General features: G+C 47.6%; 3 protein-coding genes across 4 annotated transcripts in view; 1 reads left to right on the forward strand and 2 right to left on the reverse strand.

The window, feature by feature from the left end:
• Positions 1 to 2,737: 2,737 nt before the first annotated feature.
• On the reverse strand, positions 2,738 to 9,834 carry LOC118212172 (photoreceptor cilium actin regulator-like). Its single transcript, XM_035389820.1, has 2 exons — positions 6,369 to 9,834; positions 2,738 to 3,513 (listed from the first exon to the last, which is right to left on the reverse strand). Exons 1-2 carry the CDS (start codon positions 9,800 to 9,802, stop codon positions 3,390 to 3,392), a joined length of 3,558 nt encoding a protein of 1,185 aa, XP_035245711.1. The 5' UTR covers positions 9,803 to 9,834; the 3' UTR covers positions 2,738 to 3,389.
• A 3,637-nt stretch (positions 9,835 to 13,471) lies between these two features.
• LOC118223368 (G-protein coupled receptor family C group 6 member A-like) lies at positions 13,472 to 19,821 on the reverse strand. The gene is made up of 6 exons (XM_035409794.1): positions 19,335 to 19,821; positions 17,912 to 18,200; positions 16,105 to 16,974; positions 15,690 to 15,905; positions 15,320 to 15,437; positions 13,472 to 14,897 (listed from the first exon to the last, which is right to left on the reverse strand). The coding sequence occupies exons 1-6, from the start codon at positions 19,526 to 19,528 to the stop codon at positions 13,795 to 13,797; spliced, it is 2,790 nt and encodes a 929-aa protein (XP_035265685.1). The 5' UTR covers positions 19,529 to 19,821; the 3' UTR covers positions 13,472 to 13,794.
• A 1,248-nt stretch (positions 19,822 to 21,069) lies between these two features.
• The window catches only part of LOC118210758 (CAP-Gly domain-containing linker protein 4-like), a 39,018-nt gene continuing 35,911 nt past the window's right edge, over positions 21,070 to 24,176 (forward strand). The window contains exon 1 of one of the 2 annotated variants that reach the window (XM_035387195.1): positions 21,070 to 21,257. The gene's annotated coding sequence lies outside the window, so the exon portion shown is untranslated. Of the gene's footprint in view, positions 21,258 to 23,494; positions 23,650 to 24,176 lie in introns of those variants that run through there. The other variant, XM_035387203.1, reaches the window with a different exon arrangement.

Raw genomic sequence — 24,176 nt, forward strand, 5'->3', positions numbered from 1 at the left:
ACCCTCCGACTGCCAGACAATCGGTCTTACCTCCTGAGCTATGTCGCCCTCAATGAAAAACGGACCCGACGTTAACTTGACACGAGCGCAGCCGTCAAAGCAGCCGTCGCAGTTTTAGCCGCAGAGGGTTAAGGGTTAACTCGCTGGGACGGGAGAGGCGAAGGCGAACAGGTACGGCAGCTTGCCCCGGGCCCTTTGAAGAAGGCGAGACCTTAGCTCACCGTAATCTAATCTCTCCTTGCCTCCCCTTTCCGTGTAATACATGGCTGCAGGCATTTTCAGTAAAAAGCGAGCCAGCTCGGGAGTGGATACGAGGATTGCCTGGGCTCACCGCTCAGATATGTGCCCCGACAAGATATAAATCCCCCCAGCAGACACGCCGTAAACATCTCTGTTTGGGTGCAGATTCTAGCCATCGCCTTTCAGGCACGGCGTAAACGTCCATGTCTGGGTGCGTGGCCATAACATCCAGCATCCAGTCGAGGACACAGTTCAGCGTCGGTCTGGCGTGGTTCGTACTGCGAGTACGTGGGCGTACTGCGTGAGTGGACCGAGTGGCTATTCTCTGTGACAATGTTTTTGGTATTGCGGTGGTTTTCTGTCGAGAACCCCAGCCAGAAATAATGTTTACTGGCTCACAGAGTGGCTGGCCTCGTTATTTTGACTCTGTGTGACAGGCCCGGCCCAATTTCCTCAGCCGAGCCGGGTTCAGTGTGGCCGTCGATCACCCCAAACGTCCTGGCGCTGGCGCTGGCGCTGGCGCTGTGGATCTACATCCCGTCCAGCCAGACTCCTGTCATTCTGCTGACAGGCTTGGAGCTTCTGTCTGTACAGTTATTCCAAAGGATTAAGCTCTCTCTTCTGTCTATGACCTTCACTGATAATACGCTGCTATTGCAACCCCCGGCCACCAGGGAGCAGGGCACCCAGCAGAAGGGCAGTGCAGGAGGTTACTGAGAGAAGGCCAGTCGGGTCAGTGTACTTTGAAACTCTGATTTACAGAGAGGCCGCAAAATGCCCCAAGACAGCTACATTCTTTTCACTAAAGCACAAAAGCTTTTCTCAATTCCATGCCCTACCTTAACTGTTCCTTAAAATGGGGTTGCGACTGAGTTTGGACTGGTCCGCTGCAGGCGTGTTTGTTTATTTATTTATTTTACCAAGCTTCCTTTGGGGTTAAGCATTTGCCGATTAAGCAATAAAAAATGTTTATAATATTTTTCCCATAATGATGTACCATATTACTTTTTCTGTTGCCTTTTTTTTTACATTATATAACATTTTTTACGAGTAATTTTAAATATAGCTTTCTCTCTTCTATTTTCTTTTTTAAATTTTCATTATTCTGCCCTTAAAATGCAAGGCAGCATCAATAATATTTCTGTTTACGTTTTTAGCAGTTTTTCTAAATTTATTTATTTTAATCTGAGCATGACCCTGCATTCGTTCAGCACTACAGGCCATCGCCTTGATGTTGTGTACAACAATACAAGTGCCAGTAAGTAATTTAGTATTCATCTTCATCCTAATGAGTATTGCATTTAAACCATTCAGAACATTTATGACGTTAAGCCTGTGTTTGTAAAATGTAAGATTTTGCTTTAAACTGTTTTTATATTTGGAGAACGTCGCCCCCTCTGCCCTCGTCATTAGTAGTTAGACCTACTTTGCTTGTTCCTTTCATGGCTCTGGGGTTACACGTTATGTAACACGAAAGTTGTCTTTGGCACGGGAACTACAATGGCTGTATTGTTATACGCTCTTCCTTATGATAAATACTGGTGCTGAAGCCAAGATCTTTATCGGCAGACAAGCGGCATGCCATAATTCGAATTATTTTAAGTTCTTCCCTGTACATTTTGACATGGAATCCTTTGGCCAATCACTGATGAAACAGGCAGGACCAAATGTCCTCGGCGAGAAGCACGAGCATTTACCGGTAGGAAAGTCTGTGAGAAATATGCATTGTCTTACTGAAGCGTCTCCTTTCGACGTGAAGAATGTTGAACTCATTTATTTCTCCTGAAGTGGGCCTCAACCGTGTGCTCAAAGGTGATCTGATTGGTAAAACAGCTGTTAGTCCGAAAATTAGCTGTGGGCCTGCAGTACCATACTGTCCAACAGTCTGCCATCTCACGAGGGGCAACTGATCCACAATTTGTGTGCTCCACGAGCTGTAATATTGACCACCAGATTTCTAAACTCTTTAGTTTGTTTTTTTTGCAGGACTGTTTCAGTTTTCATTTTTGTAAACTGAGAAAGGAATGAGATCTGATTGAATCTGAAGGACTCTTCTAAAGAGTATATGCTCAATGTATAGCTAGGCTAGATTTTTCAATTAATAAAAAAAATCGTATTAAGAGATATGATATTCATTGTGATGCTCGAGATTCACAGTGTGACACTCTTGCCAATGCCTGAGAAAAATATAAAGTTTGCAACTGTCACATTACTGTGACAAATGGATGTGCAATAACAAAAGTATGATCTGACAACAAATGCATGATCTGTTGTAAACCATTCTGCCAGTTAATGAAAAATGATTCTAGTTTCATCTCTTGATCTTACAATGGTTCTTCTTCAGGAACATAAAACTCTAGGCTAATGTGGACATACCCTCTTTAATTTTGAAAAGATTACAAAAAACATATTAAAATACAAAATCAAAAAAGGTAAACGTGCAAGAAATATGATCAGCATTGAAATCATATTATGAATAAAATTAAAAAATGTTCTGGAGCATAACGTGTGATAGAGGTGATGCTTCAAAAACTGGTTAAAAACATCAGTTGATTACAGTTTTTTGGCAGGGAGGAAGGAAAATGTTAAATGCAGCTGAGCAGTTACTTTTTTTAATTAAGGGATACCATTAAATAAAAACGCAAATTTAGTTTGTTGAACTGTTGGACATTTTATGTCATGAATTTTAAGCCAATGCTGACAGTGACATGTATGAATTAGCGTTAAACTGTAATGTCTGTGTCACAATTGATCTATGTGCTTCTTCTCTTAATAATATAGTATTTACATGTTGGTCCCATGTAAAAAAAAAAATAATAATAATTGAGTATAAAAAATGTATTATTATGGGGTGGGGGGAGGAGATTGAGACCAGTTCACATTGCGTGCTTCAAAAAAGTGAACAAGCACAGGTAAACATTGTCCCAAAAAAAGAGTTGGGACCAGAGAAACCAGTACACACCCTTGCCAACCAGATAAATTCGGAGCAACGGGAGAGAGAGACGTTGAGCAAATGTCTTTGGGACCACAGTTAAAGAAGATCTGTTCCAAATAGCACTTCCCTTCCTGTAAGCGGAAAAAAAAAAAGAAGACTTAATCCCAGCGTTCGGTAAATCCATAATCCTGTTTGGCCCTCACCCGCCCTCTAATCATCTCTGCAGGGCCTGCCCCACAATGCACAGGTCCGGGTGCGAGGCGGAACGACTGGCTGCTCTGAGGTCCGATTGGCTGCCCCATGGATGCTCCTCTTCTCTGGTTGGCCCATCCTCCAGCCTATAGGGGAAGAGAAGGAGGGAAAAACAGAGTGAGAGAAACTGGATTAAGGAAATGAGCCAGGTAGGTTCGTCAGCACCAGTTTAGCCTGGTCAAAAGCAGCCGCAGTGTGTCACAATATACTTATCTGCTGAGGATTATTTCAATCCATTAACTCCCTTCAGGTGAGGGGGTGGGACAACCGGTGGGCCCACTAAAATCAGTGTGGAATTTGTTAGCTCCTATTGATTGTGGCCAATGTAATATTGAAAACAAATATATAAAAAACAATATATTTGATTGTCAGAGTGAACAATTATCTCAAAGTAAAAAAAAAAAAAAAGATTCACAAATAAAAATAGGCTGCAGGTGTGAGAGAAGATTTGTAGAGCAATTGTAATGGTAATAATATGATCCATGCACACCGAATACTTTCAAAAAGTCACTTTAGTTTATTAAGCATAAAAACAAGCTGAGCTTTTGGTCAATGGATCTTGGTCAGTGCTTTTCAGAGCTGTGTTTTTTTTTTTAAGCGCTGATGAAGGTCCATTGACTGATAGCTCAGCTTGTTTTTACACTTTATTAATTGAAGGGGCTTTCTACAAGAGTTTAGTGTCTATGGATATTTTTGTTATCATTGAGACTGAACAATTATACTCACTGGACCAGAAGAAAAGGTCCTCCCCCCATTCAAATACTTTGTAACATAATAGCTTACTGCCCTAGCAACCAAAGAGTGTTTACAGTGAAAACATTTACAGAGAGAGGGTATTGAAGAAGCATGTTGAACTTACAGATAAGAATGACTGTTTTAACATTTCTATTTTATTTTAGTCTCCTACTCCTGTGGCTTTTCCAAGGTAGAATTATTGTTGCACTTTCTTACTTCTGTATTTTACGGATCTTCTGCAGGTAGTGGTGTCAACTCTAAAATAATAACAGTTAATCCATAGTAATCCACTAATTTATTATTGTATTATTGGAGTTGTCTCCACAAAATTCTCTGCAGGCTACAGCACTGCATAATATTACACACATGGACACACTAACACTCTCACACACACACACACACACACACACACACACACACACAGACACAACCAAACACACGGACACACAAACATACACATGCACACACTCACACACGCACACACACACACACACACACACACACACACGGACACACTAACACTCTCACACACACACACACACACAGACACACGTAAACACACGGACACACAAACATACACATGCACACACTCACACATGCACACACGCACACACTCACACATGCACACACACACACACACACACACAGGAATTTCCCACGGTAATTTAGAGAAACATCTGGCACAGTTTTGTTTGTAGCACACCCTTAATGAGGTGTGGGTTTGCTGATGGCTGTGTGTTCCACATCACAACCAGATATTTAGCTGGGCAGCCCTCAAGATGGCTTTCTGTGCTTTCCAGTGCTGTCATGTTTGGCCCTTTAGCAATGCCTTATTAGATAAATATTCCAGGCAAACAAAACAGCTGGAACCAGTAATTAATGTGAGTTGGCTGCTGGCACATTAACCATTCATAGGTGTGAAAAGTTGATCAAACATAATCTATTGAACAATAAACTATGCTAATTAAATGTATTATATTTATACAGGTGATGATGACCTCAAAAAGATGCACACATATATATAGGTTTTTTTTATTGTGATAGCTCCTTCATATTAGCTGCTTAGCGGCTCCTGTTCACGATTACCGTATTTTCAGATTTTTTTAATGGAAGCCGCCAAAATCACTGGTTTAGAAAGACCACAGCAATTTATAAGTATCAATAACATGTTACTTTCTGTGCTGTCTTTGCTATATACAGTAGTGTATTATTATTATTATTATTATTATTATTACATTTTCAAGGACAACAGTAATTCATTTGTTTACTCCTGTTTCAGTATGATAATGACAAAGTCAATGCAGGTGTAACTGAAGCACAACTGAGCACATGGAATCGGGTGAGAACTCCTTCAGGCAGGTGGTGCTGCTCTGTTTTGGAAAGGGCTTCAGATTATAATGATTATCTGCGTCTTCGCCTTCTTCCCATTGACATTTACACCCTGTTCTCAATATTGAGTTCCTGGGAGAAAAGAGCAGAGTCTGCTGTTTGCAGTAATGCTGAGAATATTAAAGTGTCTAAGGACACCTCCCATGATTTAAAAAAGGTAATGAATTGTGTGATGAAGATGCAATTTCATGCATGAACATACAAATTTCAAGCATGAATGGGAACGTGTATGTGTGGTTTTTTTTTTGCATATAAAAAAACAGGAAGGTGGCAGCTGAATGTAAAATCTTGACTGCAGTTGTTTGTTTAATTATTGATACATTTTCAGTTATATTCTTGTGACGGCATGTCTTGATTTTAGAAGAACCATTATTTTTGCAGCAATCCACATTATTTGCCAGTATTGACTAGACACAGTTGTACGCTTAGTGGTTAAGGTCTCCAAAGGATTCAATCATTAAGTGCATGGCAGACTGTCAGTGAAAATGTGCAATCTTGCTTAATTTTAAAGTAGCACACTCTGGAACTGAAACATAATACTCAGTAAGCTCTTGAAAAAATGTGTGCATTATGCAGAAAAAGAGAAAGAGAGAGAGAGAGAGAGAAAGAGAGGGAGTCTAAGAGAGGGTAGAGAGAAGGATGGATAGAGAGAAGGACAGAGAGAGCAAGTAAACAGAGAGAGAAAGAGAGGGAGACAGAGAATGAAAGAGAAAGTGGGAGAGGGGGATAGAGAAGAGAGAGATCGGAATCGTCACTCAAACGCGTGATAGGTGATGTTCACCAGCGCTGGCGCAGAGAGGTCAGGCGTGTCGCTCACCCCTGGGTGCTGATGGAGGGCTCACTCCCGCAGCTGTGGGCCGCCGAGGCAGCGGGAGCCTGGGCGGGGCGGGTCAGGCTGGGCCGCCGGTCCGAGTGGCTGCGTCGGACGAACGGGCGGGGCCCGCGCACGGACGCGGGGAGCCTGCCGCGGGCGGACTCCCCCCACGGCCGCGGGAGCACGCAGCCGCCTGTCGAGGCCCAGGCCTGGGGGGCCTGGGGGGGCTGGGGGGGCGTCGGGCAGGGCTGGGCCTCGAACAGGCCGGGCGAGGCGGGGCAGAAGACGGAGCGGGCGTTGTTGAAGCGGCGGGAGGTGGCGGGCGAGGGCAGCGGGACGATCTCCTCGCCGCTGTTCTCCCGCGTCCACCGCTGCACCCTCGGGGAGGCCGGGGGCGAGGGGGCCTTGAGGGGGTAGGAGCCCACGGAGGAATTCGGGGTCGCTGTTCGCCTCGACGCGGGCGGACTCGGCGCCTTCCACTGCGAGCCGGGGGGGCTGACCGAATTACGGGTCTGGACGGGGCTCGGGAGCCTCCTGTGTCCCGACAGAGGCGGGGTGGGCAGGTTTCTGTTCACGGGGGGGCTGCTTACCGAGGGGGGAGTCGGGTGGTGCTTTAAAGTGGGGGGGCTGGGGAGCCGGCGGTGCTGGGTGGAGGGGGTGGAGGGCAGCACTCGAGCTCTGGACGCAGGCGGAGTGCCTGGCGGTTGGCTGCTGACGGAGGGAGTCGAAGGCACTGTGTCAGAGGGTCCACCGCCCCCCTTCCTCCCACCAGCTCTGGTCCTTGTTGGCGTGGACCTCTTGGGGCCCGCGTCTGCCTGAGGTTTGTCCGGTGGCGGCTCGTCGGAGTGGCGCAAGTGGATGATTTTGCGGGCCTGCTGGTAGAGGGTGGCCGCTTCCTCGGTCTCGGGGTCCGCCTCCGATCGGGCGGGGTCCTGGTGGGCGGGACGGGCGGGGGACGCGCCGACGGACCCCCGGCGGAGGCTGTTGCGGCTCGGCAGGACGGTCACCGGCCGCACGGAGGCGCGCAGCCTCTGCGTCGCCGTCGTCTTCCGCGTCAGAAGCGAGCGACCCCGTCTCGCCGGCACGTCGTTCCCACTTTCGCTCGCGGCGGGACCCTGGGCGCTCTCAAACGAGGTGTCCATCAGCACCTCCGGGGGAGGGGGTGGCAGGCTGTCCAAATCTAGGTCCTCCGTTCGGTCGGAGGCTCTGGAGTCTACTCGGCAACTGCCGCTGCTGTTGGGACTGTTGTTGCCCCAGGGTGCTTCCCCACCACCCTCTAGGCCGGGCATAACAGGGACGCCACACTTCCTGACCCCTCTGAGGGGTCCGAGTTCTGGGGTCCTTTGGCTCCGCTTCCCGTCCAGCCCCTGGCTGAAGGTGTCGATGAGCCGTTTGACGGAGTTTCTTCCTCTGAGAAAGCCCGATGGCGATGGTGGGGGGGTCCCGGGTGGAGGGGTAGCTCTCAGGGGCCCCTTTCCTGCTTTCTTTTCTTTCTTCTTCTTCTCGTCCTCCTCTGACCCTGGCCCGTGCTCTCCGGAGGAGCGCCTCCCACGGGCCGCTTTGTCCCGGCTGGGCCTGGCGGCGGTGTTCCTGTCGAGGGAGGAGCTCAGCCGCCCAGCCGCTGGGCTGTGAGCCGCCTGGGCCTGCTCCCCTCCTCCCCGTTTGTGCCCGGCTCCCTGGGCGGCACCCCCGGCCCCGCCCTTCCCCATCCTCTCCAGCCGCTGGCTCAGGTCCTTCTGCGTCCTCTCCAGCTCCAGCAGGGTGGGGTCCTCCGCTCTGCTCCGCAGGGACTCGGCGGAGCGCGACCTCCGCTCCTTGGCCACCGAGGCCTTCTTCCTCGGTCCCCTGGCGGAGGACGGAGCCGCCGTCTGGGGCCGTTTGACCTGTGGCCCCCCCTCCTCCTCCTCCGTCCACTGGGGCCCGCTGTTCACAGGGCCGCCGCCACCGCCCGCCTGCTTGCTCGCCCTCGCGCCAGCCTGCTGCGAGTGCAGGAAGCGGATCCGCCCGCTGATGGCGTCCTTCATCTTCAGCGTCATCTCCACGTTCTGCGGGTTCTCGATGCGCTTGGGCGGCAGGCGGCGCGGCAGCCGGCACGGGTCCGCCGGGGAGGAGCCCGACCGCTTCCTGCCCGCCTGCTCGTCCGCTGCTTCGTCATCGCCTTCCTCCTCTTCGTCCTCCTCTTCCTCCCCCTCGCCATCATCCAGCGAGGCTGACCCCAGCAGGGACTCGGTGTCCCGCGTCTCTATGGCGGTGATGGTGCAGATGGAGTCTAAGGAGGTGAGGGAGATGCTGGTGCTCATCCTCCCTGTCAGACTGAGCCCCCTTGCGGAGGGGCTGCCGGTCCCCGTGCGGGCGGTGCTGGTGGACTCACAGCTCTCCCGCCGGTTGCGCTGGTGCTCGGACCCCGCCAGCGACTCGCTCTCCGCCCCGATGCCGCTGTCCTCGCTGTACAGGGCCGAGTCCTCCGGGCCGGGCCTGCGCAGGGCCGCCGACTCGATGCGGGCCAGAACCTGCCCCAGTCGGGCGTCCAGCGCCCGCTTGGCCTTCAGCTTCTCGTCCAGCAGCTCGGACAGCGAGGCGAAGTACTCCACCGCCTCCTCAAGGGCTGAGTCGCCAATGCCGCCAACCGAGCGGCTGACCAGCCGCATCCTCTGCGCGGTGTACTGGAGCAGCTGCTGGAGGAGGTCTGGCGGGGGTTCGCCGGCATCCGCCACTTTGGGGGAGGGGGCGTCGGAGAGGCTCTTCAGGGGGCAGGGCCAGGCCAAGTGCTCCCCGCTCTCCTTCAGGAGCCTCTCCCCCTCCTCCGCCGTCTCCCTCAGCCCGCAGTTGACCTCCTCGTAACGCAGTGCCATGAAGGTGGCCATGGGCTGCAGGGAGATGTGGGTCTGGGCCGCCTGCTCCAGCAGGCCCAGCAGAGCCTCGTATTTGGCGATGCTGGGGTTCAGGAAGGCGTAGGCGGCCTGGTGCGCTCTCACCAGCGGCTCGGGGAAGTCCACCTTCGCCTCGACGGCGGGGGCCTTTCTGTCCTTGTCCTTCTTTCGGCTCGGCTTGCCTCCTTTGTTCTTCTTTGACTTCCGGACGCCCTTTTTCCCTGAGGCTTCCCCCTGAGCCTCTGTCCCCCGGGGGATCATGTTAATTTCGATTTCATGGGTGCCTAAGTCGCGTGGCCGAGCCCCCTTCAGGACCACCTCGGTCAGGGAGGGCCCCCTACCGAGAGCGTCCTTCTGAGAGAGGACGGGCGGGACTGCCGATCTCTTCTCTCCTCCCCCTCCCGCTCTGTCAGTCTCTCCCCGACAGGATGAGCCTCCGCGTCCCCCGCCATCCAGCTGCGGCTCCCCGGCGCTTTCCCGGGATCCCGGCAGCAGCGTCCTGCCCGTCCTGAACGGGCCCTGGGACCCACTCGAATTCTGGCGACCCTTCGACGGCGAGCAGCCCATATCTTCCTTCCGCTTCAGGCGTCCTTCCTCGCTTCTCTCCCGCGGTCGAGTCGCAGAGACGGAGGCAGAAGGGGGGGGGGGGGGGGGGGGGGGGGGGGGGCGGCGGACCCTGTTTCTAAAGGTGGCGCGGGAGTGAAGGGACAGGAGAAACGAGCGCTTATCCGCCAGCCGCACCTGTCATCTTCAGACGGCTCCCGTAGTCAAGTCCGCGCATTCGGCCGGCTAACGCCGCGGAGTGGGAAAGCAACGCATTGATTTTAATGCCTCACCCTTCCTCTCGCCTGCGGAAAATCAGTAAATCCACTCGTCTGTTTTCATGGTGCCATATTCCGTTTATTTATATATATATGTACTTTTTTTTTTTGGAGGAAAATATCAGGAGCCTACAGCTTGCCCTACCTTGCAGAGAAGAAGCAGCTGAAAGGATTAGAGAGGATTTGAGTGCACTCCTCACTGCGCACAGATGTCACGTTAAAGAAAATATATCGCACACACATGTAAGACCTTAAGCTCCTCAAGGTAATCAGACCTCTTTTCAGGTGTCTTTTTATAGCCCTGAGCCACTGTGCAGAGCAACTTCACGGAGTCCCGTTGATTAAAGTTAACAGATAGCCCGGGGGTCGGGGGGGGGGGGGGGGGGGGGGGTGGGAGGGGGGGCATGCCTTCACAATGAGCCTTGTTGCCAGAAAGGTAATTTGCTGTAGCATGTTCACATTAACTTCAATTAGAATAACACTAGACCTGTGTTACAGAGGGTCACACTGAGCAGGGGAAAAGAACAATTCGGTACAACGCACACTCCAAGAAACGCAGCTTCGCCTGACAGGCGAACAATGCAATCTCCCTTTAATGGCTCTTACGTCAAGTGCGGCTATTTTAATTGCACCCTTAAGCCTTCATGGTTTTTGACATTTTCTTTCACGTTTTAATTCAAATTTACAATCTGGCAATTTGGCAGATGCTTTTAGCGAGAGCAACTTACGACAAGTGCATTTGAAATGGTAAAAAAAAATGTCGTTAGACGTTCAGAGAGAACACTTGTTCCCCACCAAACTGAAATGTTTTGTCAAGCACAAAATGTTTACCATCAGTCCCCAACAAAAGCATCGCCTGGGTCTACAAAACTGATCTGGGGACTGTATAAATAGACAAAATAATAATAATAATAGCTCACTAGCTCTCATTTTGTTTATTCCTTAGAAGAATATCCACCTCGACACATTCCAAAGTAGTGCATCTATATTAAGAACACAGTCAAATCAAATGTGCCATAAGACCATCTGGAAATTTAATTAACACATATAATCATGTAAAATGTATAAATCTATTTTTTCATATATTTATTATCTAGTGGCAAACACAGAGATGATCTTACAGAATGTTTGTGCGTGCTTTGGCCCCCTGTGGGTGCTGATACAGTAAGATAAACGTTTGCTGACACAGACACAGAATACTGACGTTGAGATGACCCACAAGGTTGAATGGCCAACAGCATTAGAATATGCTGCTTCACACGAACGTGAACTTCCCTGTACGAGGGGAGATGAAAATCTATCTTTGTTCGCTGCACAGTCTGATTGATATAGATGCATCCCTCAGCGGAAACAACTGGTTCATCTGGATCTTTATCTTTCATAACTATCTCATTTTTAAAAATGAATGTCAGGAAATTAAAGAATGTCAGGAAATTTTCCGCCAGTATCCGTAATGTCAATAATATAATGTTGACATTATATCCACGATTAATATACATTTTTAGATGTGTAATTTTCGTCATTTTCTTATTTTTTTAAAGGGGGTATGCCAACTGATTTTCTGTCAAGGCATTGGTTTGATTCAAACTTTTCTTTTTAACAAAAGACCATCACCATTATGCATGTCCAAGCATGTTTGCTGCCTCATTCTTGTGTGTGAAAGTAGGCCAGGGAAGAAATAGACTTTGACGATGGAGAGATATGTGCTGCATAATTGTACTCCATGTATTCTGTGCTCCGAGAAATGGTAGCTGAGGTGTTTACTGTGAAGTTTTTTTTTAGGACTCGCAGGAACCCGCATTAAGGTGTTTTGGAAAATGCAGTGACGCCAGAGAGTTCACTGACAGGCCAGCAGCTGCTAGTCTGTGGGCGGAGTCTTGGGGCCTGGCAACCAATCAAACGCAACACAGGCTTTACTGTAATCTCCGGTCATCTTGGCATGACTTTCATGGGGGGGTTATTATGGGGAAGTGCAGATACTGGTCAATCGCCACTAGGGGGCTCACTTGTTCCGGCAACCAACAATGAACACACCCCCCACCCCGCCATCCCATCCTTAAGATGGATAGTAAGTATTATATCAGCAAAAGATATCAGTCAGGAACAACTTGATATACTGTATATATTTCTAGCCTAAGCATGAATCAGAGTAGAGTCTATATTTCATTAGTGCCAACGCTATTTAGAAAGCAATGGAAAGCTTGAACCAATCAATTAAATAATGCATCATCATCTACTCTTAAAGTACATAAGCAGCGAGGCTATGGTGAATTTCATTATTGTAATTTCAGTGAATACAAATGAGTGCACTTTTTCATGGTGGGACAGCGCAGAACGAGGGAATGGCTTAGGGGATGCCTCAAAATGGCTACTTATAAAAAGCTGACATAACCCTGGCACCCTGAACTGCTATGCTACACATATTTTGGAGACGGTATTTGTCCATCGGGACAGAAAGGTCAAGTCCCACTCTTCCGCTAAAAAGCCACGATGCCATAAATATCTTGCACTTCGAAACACTTGCTATTGACAGCTGTGGCAGAAGAAGAAAAAAAAAAGTTTAGAGTTGGGCTGCCTGTTTGGAGACTTTGGCCGGGTAAGATAATTAAGTGTGCTGAAAATGGCAAACTCTATCCCTTTGGCATGCTATTCTCAACCTCGGCTGGACTCAAAGTGGCAGGGGTCACAGTGTCCTCCTGGAGATGTCGACAACGTACGTGGCTACACTGTTAATTCAACAATGACTGGGGCTAAATAAAGGAAGCTACATGGCTATACTGTTAAGTCAACACTGACTGGGGCTAAACAAAGGAAGCTACATGGCTACACTGTTAATTCAACAATGACTGGGGCTAAAGAAAGGAAGCTACATGGCCACACTGTTAATTCAACAATGACTGGGGCTAAAGAAAGGAAGCTACATGGCTACACTGTTAATTCAACAATGACTGGGGCTAAAGAAAGGAAGCTGCATGGCTACACTGTTAATTCAACACCGACTGGGGCTAAACAAAGGAAGCTACATGGCTACACTTCTAATTCAACACTGACTGGGGCTAAATAAAGGAAGCTACATGGCTACACTGCTAATTCAACACTGACTTGGGCTACAGAAAGGAAGTGACACGTGACAGGAAGTGGAGTAACAGAGGATCTGGGAGACACACACACTGAGACAAAGAGTGTGTCAGTAGTGGAGGAGAATATGATACATACAGTATACATGTTTTGACGTGTGTGCGTGTGTGTGTGTGTGTGTGTGTGTGTTTGAATATTAAATAGCATGCACATACTAAGAAAAAAAAAACAATTCTCTCATTTTCATGAATGAACTTTAAAAGATTGACTGTGGGCCCATGAGAGAAAAATGATCAGAACAGTTAATCTAAATCACAGATAAATGGAATATGAATTCATGTTATTTTAATGGTTTATTAGAATGTCAATTCACAAATAAACTATAAAATACTCATCATTATGAGGGGTAACTGAGAAGAGTTATACAGGTATCACGTATAAAACACATGAATAAAGTGCCAACATACACGGTAAACAAAGAGCAATCGTAAAACCTTCATTTGCGGAACATATTTCAAAAAGTGCGTTTACTTCCGGATAGTTTTTTTCCCCCTGTAATTAATTTTCACTCACAAAACAAAAGATGCAGACAAAGCATTATTCATTTTGAGCAAGAATCATTTAGAGGAGACATTTCTGGAGTCCGTGCGCTCGTCGCCGTTAAATGGAGCACCTCCTGGTTCGCCTCCTCAGGAGAGGAGGGGGAGCGCTCACCTGGGGCTCCTCCTTGATGGTCGAGCAAACAGAGCCTCTGGCCGGGCTGAAGTCCACAGAGCCCCGGGGGGTCGCCGTCCCCAGGGAGCTCATCCCGGAGTCCTGGGAGCGGCGGGCGAAGGCGGAGTGGACGGAGGTGATGGAGAAGATCCGCACCCTCTCCAGGTAGGCCTCCGGGGAGTTCTCCGCCTTCTTCTTGCACAGGATCATGTAGCACTTGGGCATGAAGTGGCAGAAGACCATGCCGAAGTTGGAGGCCAGGATGGCCGAGGCCTGCACGGCGGAGCGCTGCCGGATCTTGGTGACGTAGACGGGGATGAAGCACACCCACACGAACAGGTAGATCAGCACGCTGAAGATGATGTAGCCCGTGTCGTTGTAGCGCTGCGGGACCTTCCGGCCCTTCAGCGCCAGCAGGAGGCAGACGCAGGCCAGCAGCGCCACGTAGCTGTGCATGGCGCCGAAGCCCGCCTGCGAGCCCTCCGGCGAGCCTTCCCTGCACTGCAGGACCGCCGTCAGGCCCTCGTAGGAGGTCTCCATGCCGGGCGAGTCGAAGAGCAGCCAGAAGAGGCAGACGAGCCCCTGGCCGACGGTGGCCAGCGCGATGATGGCCACGGGCTTGTAGAGCTTCCGCAGCCTGTGCCGGCGGTACAGGTCGAAGAGGAAGGCCAGGAAGGTGCGGAAGGCCTTGACCAGGACGCAGGAGAGGCAGAGGGTGAAGCCCAGGCCGTACATGGTCTGGCGGGCCTGGCAGATGCGGACGTTGGGCCGGCCCACGAACAGCACCACGCTGGCGAAGCTGACCGCCAGCCCGGCGATCATCACGTAGCAGAACCAGCCGCCCGCCACCTTCACCGCGGGGCTCTTCCTCCCGGCGAGGAAGACGACGAGGATGGCGAAGAGCAGCAGCTCCCCCAGCGCCGTGCCGGTCAGGAGGACGATGGCGTAGGGCTCGTTCCAGGTGAAGAACGTCTCTACCCTCGTCTGGCACTTGGACCAACCCCTCTTAGACCACGTCCCATTGGGACAACTCAGACAGGTGTCCATGTCTAAAGAAAGGACCACAGCAAGGCGGAGTTACAAAAACAGACATTATGCCCCCCATCCCTTCCCTTCCCCCTCGCCCCCATTTAATGTACTCATTTCACATGAATCTAGACTGCATGTTTGACAAAATTATACCAAAAAGGGGTATTAAAAACATGGACTGTACTCAAATTGCAATAGTAGTGTAGCAGTGTAAAATAAGTTGGGTGGTTTTGAGACAAACATGGTGTGAGCAACTGATGCACATTTTTATTAGCGTCTAAAGCATTCTGTGTTTTTTGCAAGGACGATTTGTAATGTAGAATGAAAAGCGCGGTTCAAGTAGAGGGGAGTGCAAATTTCCATTCTTTTTTAAAAGTATATACCCTCAGTCAGCACTCAGTCATTAAAGTTGTGGGTGCATTCCATCCTCCCCAATACTCACTCTCCACATCAGAGTATGTCCCCTCTTCACACTCCGTGCAGTTGTAGCAGCAGGAGATGTTGGACACTTTCTTCACATAACCCGGGTGGCAGGGCTGAGAGCATTTGGACTCTGGGGCCTGCCATTGGGGACATTGAGACAACCTCACGAAAATGGAACATATTCAAAACATATCGAAATAAAATACATGATTGAAATGTGGCATCGCAGACACCGAACTATGCATTTCAGACGCAGAACTATGCATTTCCGGCATAGACGTATGCATTTCAGACACAGAACTATGCATCACATATGTAGTAGCAGATCAAATCACACTAACACACTGTACAGATTGGCACTCTTTGAAGTGTTTTCAGGTTACACTTACCGTGTTGTTGGTGTTGCCCCAGTCAATGTCGCCCCTGTCGATCTGAACATCTCTTTCGATCAGGTTGTATTCGCCAACCACTTTGAAATGCCTCTTGTTGCTGCCATCTTTCACCCAGTGAATCAAATGATAGCCATTCAGGAAGTTGCCGGACTTGTCGAAGTAAAAGCGCCGGTTGTCGACAGTGAAATTCACCTTTTTGAGTTCCCGAAGAAGCTGCAACAAGGAGGAAGCACGGCATAGGATGGGCTGCAGTTCTACAATCTGTTTGTGCCTTTACAATCTAGTGCAGCTGGATACATTAGCACATTGCCAATTTGTTTTTTTTTTTACACAAAGCTATGTAATTCGAGAATTGATTTGTTGGTCTGAAATTATTTGAGTACAAATGAAGTTTTAATGACACCCTTCTCACCTTCCAGGGGGGGAAGTTGTCCGCAGAGCAGAAGGTCTCGTTGCACTGCAGCAGTTCCCTGAGGGCATGGGCTATGGCCCACGTGGCCACTCTCTCATTGTAAGACAAGTTCAGGTTAACCCCCTGCACCAAAAAATCATCATTGGCTTTCTGGGGCTCGGACAAGTTACAGGCCAGCGGGGACTTGAAGAGGAGAGAGTCGGGGAGAGAACAAAGGGCGGGGGGGTGTTCAGCCAAACAGGCGTTGTGTTGTTGGAGCAGTTGGGGCAGCTCAGGGATGCATTCGAACCGCAGCTTCTTGTACTCCTCAATGAAGGTGTTCGTGGCGCCCGGGCCAGGCTGCAGGTTCCGCAGGTACTCCTCGAACCCGGGGATCTCCCCCGTGATGAAGCTCAAGCCGAAGATGTCCCCCACGCTGTCGATCCCCTCCATGCCGGCCACGTTCCGGGACATGGACCAGGCGTCGCTGGCGATCCAGATCCGGGAGACGTTGGCCTTCATCGCCTCCTGGAAGAGGTGCACCACCAGCTGGTCCTTGAGGATGAGCAGGATGACCCGGGCGTCCGAGGAGCGGATCTGCTCAGCCACCTCCTGGATCCGCCGCTCGCTGTCCGCGTGGTCCAGGTAGTGCGGCACCACCTCGTGGAAGGCCAGGCACACCTGGGCCTTCTCGGCCTCCTGCAAGAAGCTGAGCAGGGCGGCCCGGCCGTAGTCGTCGTCCCCGGACACCACGCCCACCCAGTTCCAGTCGAAGTGGGCCATGAACCGGGCCAGGGCCCTCGTCTGGTGCACGTCGCTGGGGATGGTGCGCAGGAAGGACGGGAAGCGCAGCTTGTCGCTCAGGATCTCCGCGGACGATGTGGTGCTAATCTGATTGGACGATGTAAAAAATTATATTTTAACATTATAATTATAATTACATTACATTTATTTGGCAGATGCTTTTATCCAAAGCGACGTACAAAACGTGCATTTCATGGTCACAGACAACTACTAAACACAGGTTCAGTAAGATACAATACTTAATTTGTACAGCTATTTCTAGCCAAGAACACAATTTAGTTCACACAGTGAACACTATTCAGACCTAACCTCTGCAAAGCCAACTAGGCAGAAGAATAAGCTACAGTATTAGGACAAATACAAATTACCAAAAAGTGCTGGGATGGGGCAACATGTAACAAGTGTCATGAAAAAGGGGGGGGGGGATTTAGAGTGAAATATACAGCGTGGTGGTGGTTAGTCTAGGTATAGTCTGAAGAGATGAGTCTTCAGGCCACGGCGGAAGATGGGTAGTGAGGGGGAGGTTCGGAGAGGGACGGGGAGTTTGTTCCACCACTGGGGAGCTAGGGTGGAGAAGCTCTGTGATCCCTTTGGTCGGGTGGGAGGGGTTACAAGGCGATTAATTATAACATCGATACCTAGCGCTCGTTGATTCTGAGTAACATCGATTCTGCTTTGTTGAGGCAAGTATAAATGGGGCAGCAGTGTAGTTTAATGGTTAGGGAACTGTGCCTCATTACAGCGCGCTGGTTTGATTCCCTGTTGATACACTCCCATTGCGTGCTCGAGCAAGGCAATTAATCTGAATTGTTTCAGTAAATAGCAGCAGTACAAATGGATTGTATGCAAAATAAATGTAGGTACTGTAGATATGTCTGTAAGCAAGAGCATCAGCTAATCCCAAAATGGAATACAAGTGATTCCAGATATATGCATTTTTTTTGGACTGATGTCAATCAGTCTCAGCTGTCTCACAAAACGGATCCGCACTGATCCTGTTGTCCTAGTGGGGCACGAAGCTCACCTGGGGGACCAAGTGGAGGCCCAAGAACCGGGCCACAGTTATGGAGACCTCCGAATACCGGGCCCCGATAATGGCCTTCACGGGCACGCGGTCGGCGAGGTCGCACTGGACCGACAGCGAGCCGTTGACGGACAGGAGGTGCTGGGCGATCTGGACGGCTTTGGTGGCGTGGGAACACGTGTCACAGACGACGTACCCGAGCCGCACCCCCGGGAGGAACCCGGAGTCGTTGATCGTGTCGATGGTGTGGATGACTGCCAGGGTGCGCACGAACGACTGCAGATCGAAACTGAGAAGAAGGGGGGGGGTGATCGTGAAAAACAATGCAACGCTGTCCGGGGAGAACATTCCAGAACAGGTTTTCTATCACTGTTTCTTCTTCTAATTATTATTATTATTACTAATTTTCTAATTCACACCACAATGGCTATGGATTACTGGCAGATAAGACAGAATACCTAACACATCTAATTATCAGTATCCTCTGCAGAAGAATATGGAAATAGTCCTCCACTACCACTCAACGAATGCACATTCTTTTATGTCAAAATCATTTTAACCTCAAGAAATGTTACAGCTCACGACTCACCTGCATGCTCATTTAGAGTTGAAATAGACTGCAGGAAATAGAAAATCCTATCTAACTTACATGGTTTATCTGTTATAGCTGACAAACATGAAGTAACAATCTTCTTGGAATGTGGCTTGTGGGATTACAGAGAACTTGAAGCCATCACTTTAATTAACATGTGACAAGTGTGCTTTGCGTGAGAAGGAACAAGATTATTTTCTGAAAATTCAACCACCAGAAACTACCTGCATTGATATTTGATATAGGCTATTTTCCCAAGAGGCTGATCAAAATTTCCTGTCATCCGCTTACAGTGAATGTATTTGTTAGGTTTACCCCTTGTCATTTACAAAAGTCTTATTTGTACATTGAGGTCAGTCATCTGTCAATTCATCCTGACTACAGTCTGAAATCTACCATATGCTGTCAAATACTCTTCAGTCCCAAATGCTAAATAAACAAAATATAGTCACAGTTTGAATGATTCTTCAATAAGAATCTGTATGAAATTCAGAACACTCGAAAAATCAAACAAAACACAAAACATGTGTGCAGTACATATATAACAGTAGCAACATATAATAATAATAATAATAATAATCACCATCATCATCATCATCTGGGGAATAAACTTCCTTCAGTATTTCAAAACTAAAATCAAACATACGAGCATCTCAGACACAGGCAAGCTGAGTTTTTTTCGATGTGCATTGCCACAACGAACCTGCCACTGAAGACGTGTCCCCAAAAACAGCATGGCACCCCAGGAATATCCCCCCGGTCTTCCCCATAGGAATCTCCCCCAGGGTCCCCCAGTTTCCCCCAGTTTCCCCCAGGGTCCCTCATACTCACTTTGTACAGTTGAAACCCTTTGGCTCCGTCCGCTCGTGTAGGGTGTCCACTTTCGAATGGCACGGACTGAGCACCCCTATAAGGATGTCCCCAGGGCTGTGGGCCCCACAGATGGAAGAAACGTTATCACAGCAGCCCCCCAGGCAGAACAGGGCGCACATGCCCAAGCAGCGCCAGGTAAACCAACACAGCATGGTGAGCGGGGGGGGGGGGGGGGAGTGAGAAGGCTACCGACTTCCAACAAACAAAAAAAAAATTAAGCACCCGTTTGAGAAGCAGAACACAACAACCCCCTCCTAGTCCTGTACAGGGGCGAAAGAAGAATAAAAAAAACACAACCCCTAGTCCTGGATATGTTCTGGAGCGATGGAGTAACAGAGGAACGCTCCGGAAACTACGACTGTCCTGAGCCTGTTTCCCCTCATTCTGTGGTGAGTGCAACGCTCGCGTCTGTAGTAACGACAGATTGGGTTGATTATGTTCATCGCTGTTGGGGCGTGATTGCTCAACAGAATTCCCCAGGCTATTTAAAAAAAACAAAAAAAAACAAAAAAAAAAAAAACAACCCAACCCTATTCTTCTCCACGGAACGACCAGAGAAACAGGTCCCATGAGAAAGTAACTGGAACTCGGACAACCTGTGAATAGGGATCATTACCACATGTGGTGTCCCATTCTTAGATTGGTTCTATGTGATTATTAGAGCAAAGGGTATTAAATTGAAAGCCTGCTTTCGAGGAACAATTTAATGCATTTTTGTACAGCAGCAAAACATAAAAGTAAATTAATAAATAAACATGAGCTCTTATCAGCATATTTATTTTATTTACACACATACATACAGGTGTGTGTGTGTATAGGCATATTAATCAACAAGCACAGAAAATATGTTTCTTTAGTACACCCTAAATGCTCAAATGAATGTGATTATGATGATGTAGTACAAATTACGTGTAAATGTGACCACAAGACTTTACCACTGGTGGATCGGAAAAGGTCATTTCCACTATTTAGAAACCCATAAGCCATTTCTTATTCCAAGGAGGTCCATTGTAGCATACCCAAAAGTCGTTCATGAAATACAACAAACCGGATGACATAAATCACAAATCCTATCCCTCAATTTCATATCCCAAACTAAATAGAACCTAAATAAAGCTGCTTCTCAGGAATAATAATGCGAATACAAAATACAAAGACTGCCCAGCTGTTGGACTGGAGAGTGAAAAGAACACATGCTGCAATTTAGGCATTCCAAATTGGAATGAACCACATAAATATGCAAATAATAATACCAGCATGTCGTCCGATTTACACAAGAACTGCTGACAACTGAATTCAATTGTATCACTTAAAATGTAAATATAAATTTGCATTACATTTTCCATTTTAAAAAACACAATGTTCATTAAAATGATTATTGTGAATAACTGTATAATGACATAAATGCCAATAGCTTCGACAGACAATTCACAAACCGAGGCAACAGAGAAACCACGTAACATACAGAAAACACGTTTGATTATTAAATATCCCTCCAGTTTTTAGGTAAACAAAGTCACACCCAATAATAAAAGCACCAGGAAACATTAGCATCACGTTTAACGTTAAAAAAAAGATTTTGTCGTCGGGAGAAAAGAACAGGACCTAAAATTGCATTATTCTGCCGTAGTTTCGTTTTTAAATAGGCCCTTCTTAAGATTCAATTAATGCGCTGCGCGCTCCCGTCATGCGCTTGCTTTCACGTTGAGGCACGCGCTGTCAACGCAAGCCATCTGGGAAGTGCTTGCGGTCGGATGTCATCGGGCCTTGCTAGCTAGCTAGCTAGCAAGCAACTTGTATCACATATATCATGGTTCTTTATTGCTTTTGGAGAACTGAAACACAAGTTAAACAGCGACTGCGTTTATTGTGAAGAGACAGGTACAACGGAATGTTTTTCAGCGATTATCAATACAGTTATGCATAATAATGTATCAATAATGAGCGTGCTGTTCAGCAAATGTATTTAATGCGGATCCATGTCTTGCTTTTGCAAGTGCACGAAAAGATGCTCTTATCCAGCTAGAATTAATTCAGTATAAGAAATTGTCTTGCGCTTAGCGATTTAAACTGTGCATTATTGAGGTCCTTCTGTAGCGTGTATGTGCTGCTTAGCAAGATAACGATACCCAGCTAAAATGACTAAAATGATTTCTGTTCGCAAACTTGTGCTACAACAACGAATAGTTAACGTTACTGCTTGCTGTTGGTAGTTAGCTGGTTACCTAATCACGCCAAGCTGCACAGATGGGCTGCGAGCTAACTCGTAGTTTAGCTGGCAATATTAAGCCAACGATGGTTATCTAACATTGATACTAGCTAAGGTACATCTATAGCTAATTAAGTATGTGTGTGCTCAGTATAGCTAATGCAATGGTAAGAACGGTGGAATGCCGATTAGCACGTCAGAATTCTGGTCAAGGGCAGAATGGAAACACCGGAGCTGTAAACTACATTGCAATGTTAGTGTTTTCTAAGATAGCAAGCAGCGAGATCCGATGTAGCTCTCTTTAGTTTACTAGTTTGGTGTTGGTCTCGGTTTTGCTAACCATAGTTGGCTAGCTAAATGCTGCTTGGCGAACTGTTGAGCACTAATGTTAGCGTACCTATGGATATTATCCCCGTGGTGTCACATTTGAGGTAACGTTACATTTGCTGTATAACTGGATATACTCAGTGTGTGTAGATTTATTTTTTCCCATAAAATACTATCACTGTTTGCTTTCGTAGTGTACGACTACATTTGCAGCATCTGATATCCCGTGTTTTTATTTTGTAACTAGAAGCTGCTTCATAGAACACGCCCTTCTCGCCCTCTTTCATTGCGACGATTGGCTGTGGCACATACGGTTTCTGCTCGCCATGAGCTGAAGCTGCGAATTGATTGGTCCGCTGCGGAGGCCGGGTTTGTGCTTCCGAAACATTAGCAGCAGGGTCGATAGGAATGTCGTGCGAACTTTGCTACGTTACGGTAGCCACTTTCGAGGAAATAAGCTACGCCACGTGAATTTGCGTGTCCTGAGTATCGATATGATTTTGATACTGTATTATGCATGCACAGTCCCCACTACAACGGAAGCAAAAGCTAAGAATTCTGGACATTTTAGATTACATTTAGGCTGTCTAAATGGTCCATTCGTTTCATATAAGAGCTCTTGATATTTTGTCTGGTAACATTCATGGGGAATGCGTGAACGAGCGACCATTAGAGACACCGTCAAAGTGAATTCAGTTAATTGATGACTCGTCGTGATCGTACCTGATGCACTTGAGATGTACTGTTGTACAGTATCAGAACAAGTGGGTTTGCTTCGTTCGACACTATGCGAGAGGTTGCAGCAGGTCACCACGCACTTGCATTGAGAGTTTCACTACCAAAACATCTATAAATTCTGTTTACGTTTCTAACGCAGTACGCGTAGAAATGTTCATTGTGTAAGTAGGTTAAATTGTCAAAGAAGATATTCTCAGTTGACAGGCTTTTCTCAAAGAATGTGTCTCTACATTTAAGATTTTTATTTTTTTTAACAGAATCACACACAAGCTTTATGAAAGGTTAGAGAACCTGCTGAATAACCTTGAATGTTCCTAAACCGCTGACATTAAACAGCCAACTGCACGTGAAGTCAATTGCAAATGTTTTAAGTTGAAACAGTGAAATTTTGTTTCTGTGGAGGTTAACTTAATATTTGGCCTACCCATCATTCCTTGGGAAGAACAGTGGTTTGTTTGTCTATACCATGTCTATGGTCCCCACCCACTGTCTCTGATGCAGGGTTGCCCTCTTCCACTCTTTGCTCAGGAACGGGATGGCGATGTAACGTTCTGTTCCAGAATGCAGGCGATAAAACACTTTTTTTTTTTGCGCCGCTGTTTGTTTTGAACCCGCCCTTGTATGCACAGATGAAAGTTGCTTTGTGCATCAAAGCACAGTCTGTGTTGACTTTTACGCAGGTGCTTGTGCACAAAGCTCATTTTTTAATTTGTCGCAGAGGACACGGAGGGCAGGGCGCCTCTCTTGTTTGCTCCTGTGTTAGTTGTGGTAGTGCACCTCGCATTGTGTCTGAAAGATCAGAAGGCAGCAGGAACATCATCGCCTAGGTGAACTCAGTCAGATGAAGTGCATCCACTGTGACAGCGAGTAACGTTACTGTCGTCTACTGGGAGTCGATACTCTTTTTATATGGGAAAATTTAAGATAGCCACAGATTACCGCTACTACTGAGGGGAAGAAGAAAAAAAACGTGTCAGAGTGAGTTGGTGATTCAAGAATGTATTTACTAGAAATAATTATGCAAATTAACTTCTTGAATGAAATATTGTTTCTGCCATTGAAAACCTTTCTTATGCGTGCTGGTGAAATTTATTCAGAACAACAGACGGATAGTCACGTAGCCTATTCGTTTAGGCCTGTTTGTTACATTTCACTTTACAAAAGCCAGGTCCGTTGGATTCTTACCTACTCTGAAATGTTTGCCATGGCAAATATTTACTGTTGCTTATTTCTGAGTTTCTTTCAGTGTCTTTGTGGTGATCACGCTCTAGCTAGACTTTCTTAGCGTGTGTTTAATGGGGTTGACTGCTTGTCCTGGTCAGTATATCAGGCTGTTTACCCTGAGCCAGGAATATGACCACAGATGATTTATCAAGTGAACGCTGTCTTGCATAATCCTTGTCCAAAGAAGCATAGCAGATGGAGTGAAAGGTTACTCCTTGTCTATGGCAAATACGCTTACTTGGCAAATAAGGACTATTTTATTAAGTGTCCTTTAAAATGTGATACTGTTCAGAATTTTATGC

The sequence above is a fragment of the Anguilla anguilla genome, chromosome 1 (genome assembly GCF_013347855.1).
Source record: "Anguilla anguilla isolate fAngAng1 chromosome 1, fAngAng1.pri, whole genome shotgun sequence".
In the NCBI taxonomy this organism is placed as follows: Eukaryota; Metazoa; Chordata; class Actinopteri; order Anguilliformes; family Anguillidae; genus Anguilla; species Anguilla anguilla.